Source organism: Charadrius vociferus, unplaced genomic scaffold (assembly GCF_000708025.1).
Source record: "Charadrius vociferus isolate BGI_N301 unplaced genomic scaffold, ASM70802v2 scaffold335, whole genome shotgun sequence".
In the NCBI taxonomy this organism is placed as follows: Eukaryota; Metazoa; Chordata; class Aves; order Charadriiformes; family Charadriidae; genus Charadrius; species Charadrius vociferus.
The window spans coordinates 264686-266743 of NW_009648455.1; the positions used below are offsets into that span (position 1 = coordinate 264686).

General features: G+C 44.4%; 1 protein-coding gene across 1 annotated transcript in view; it reads left to right on the forward strand.

Annotated features, from left to right (window-relative positions):
• Window positions 1–4: 4 nt before the first annotated feature.
• Window positions 5–2058, forward strand: part of ECD (ecdysoneless homolog (Drosophila)) — a gene marked incomplete at its 5' end in the record, with an annotated part of 11117 nt that continues 9063 nt past the window's right edge. Inside the window, 3 exons of the mRNA XM_009885646.1 lie at window positions 5–87; window positions 283–370; window positions 2024–2058. Of these exons, the coding sequence (XP_009883948.1) occupies window positions 5–87; window positions 283–370; window positions 2024–2058 (206 nt within the window). The remainder of the gene's footprint in view (window positions 88–282; window positions 371–2023) is intronic.

Sequence of the window (2058 nt, forward strand, 5' to 3'; positions counted from 1 at the left end):
GGGTTGCGGGGACAACGTGGAGGACGAGTGGTTCATCGTCTACCTCGTCCGGGAGATCACCAGGGAGTTCCCGGGCCTGGCGGCCAGGTAACGGGCCCCGCTGAGGTGGCGGCGGTGGGACCGGGCAGGGAAGGGGCAGCAGCGCCGCTCCTGGTAGGGGCTGGCGGGATGCCGTGTCTTAACATTAAATAAACAATATTAACGCAGACGTGGGGTTAGGAGCGTGTGTTACTGTGCTGGGCGAGACTTCCCCTGATAAGAAACTGATTTCTCCTTGACCAGGATCGATGACAACGACGGGGAGTTTCTCTTGATAGAAGCAGCTGATTTTCTCCCAAAGTGGCTGAATCCCGAGAACAGTGACAACAGGGTGAGTAAAGCTGCTGTGCCGGTGGGCAAGTGGCTCGCAACAGCCTTGTACTTCGGAGCGGAGGATTTCTCTTGCGTCTCTATCTCGCCAAGGGGTCTGGCTGCCGCTGAAAATCCCTTACTGCTGAAGAAACTTCTGGTCGGGGCTCAAGACTTGTTTTAATTAGCAGCATGTTTAATTTTCAGCACAGTCTGTTTTCATTCTGGCTTTAATGAGCTGCTTTATGCTTGCTGTGGATGTTGAATGAGAGACTTAACCACTGGAAACTTCTGATACTCAATGCTGCTCCACGTGCGCTTGCAGAATGCTGTGTGTCCTGAGAAAAGTTTGTCCTGAGAAAATGCTGTAGGGGTATCTGGAAATTGTTGCAGGTCTCGAGTGGTTCTTCTAGAATTGGTTTGTTGATGGAAGGAAGGAAGAGAAAGTTCTTAGGCTAATATGTTCTTATACTACTGGCAGAACATTCATATGGAGACTATGGACCTGCCTGCTAGGCTCTGAGACTCTGCAGTTCAGCTATATCTGACTCTTACACATAAATCATTCTTGGAGAGTTGTTCCATAATACAAAGCTGACCGAAATTTTAAAACTTGCTACTCATGGTGGCAAATGTGAAGGCACTGAAGCTGTCCTGCTATTGATTGATGTATAAAATCAGTAAGTTTGGCCAGCTTTCCATTTTCTAGGTTACTGGGGTGCAAGGAAAGCTTGGATGACATGGAAACTATGGAATGTGTGTGGCAGTGTGGTACAAACATACCGTATTCCTCTCCTCAGGAGCAATGTTGGATCCACCTGAGCTTTCTAGCTCACTATAGCCACTTGGATTTTTTCCTACCATATTCTGAGTGCTCAGGCAGGAGGGTTTGCTGCCCTCAGACTGGGGAATCCTCAAGACTGGAGCGTTGCTGACTCTACAAGGAGACAGACTGGGTCTGGTATAGGTGAATTAATAAGAGCACTGCTTTGCCTGGAGTCTGCAGCCAGATCATCTCACTGTGGATGACTGCTAGTAGTTACGTTACCGAGTTTCTTAGCAATGCATTTAAATGGAAAGAACTTACTTGTTCATTAGGAAAGATTTGTTCAATTTTCTTTTTTCCTACCATAAGACTTAAAAAGGGTGGAACACAAGACAAAAACTAATTGTAAACCTGTATCTGGACCATCAGGGCTGTATTTTTCTTCCATTTGATGGAACAGATGGAGTGAGGGAGTTGATAATATTACATTCAGTTCTTTTCTTAGGATCAGGAACCAACAGAGGTCACATGTTGCACCTGAAATAATGCTTTTTAGTCCCTGTCCTATTCTTTAGCAGTTGGGTTATGCTGTCTGATCATGAAGCAAATCTGTAGTTGAGGAGAAACTTTTGGTATTACTGTTATTAAGGAAACAATATATATTTGACCAAACTTGTTGCAGTTAAAATAGGGGGTTTTATTTACTGGTTGGATCGTGGTCTCTGGCATCTGTATTTACCTCATCTCCCATTAAAAAAAAATATTATGCTGTTTCCTGTATTATTTCTCTATTTGTACTTCAGTATTCTCCATGTTTAAACAAACGCATTCATATATGAAATTAAATTCTCCATTGCTTAGTGTGTGACTGCTCTAATCCTGTCTGATGAGAATGTTACTGTCTGCCAGGTGTTCTTTTACAAAGGAGAACTGCACATCATTCC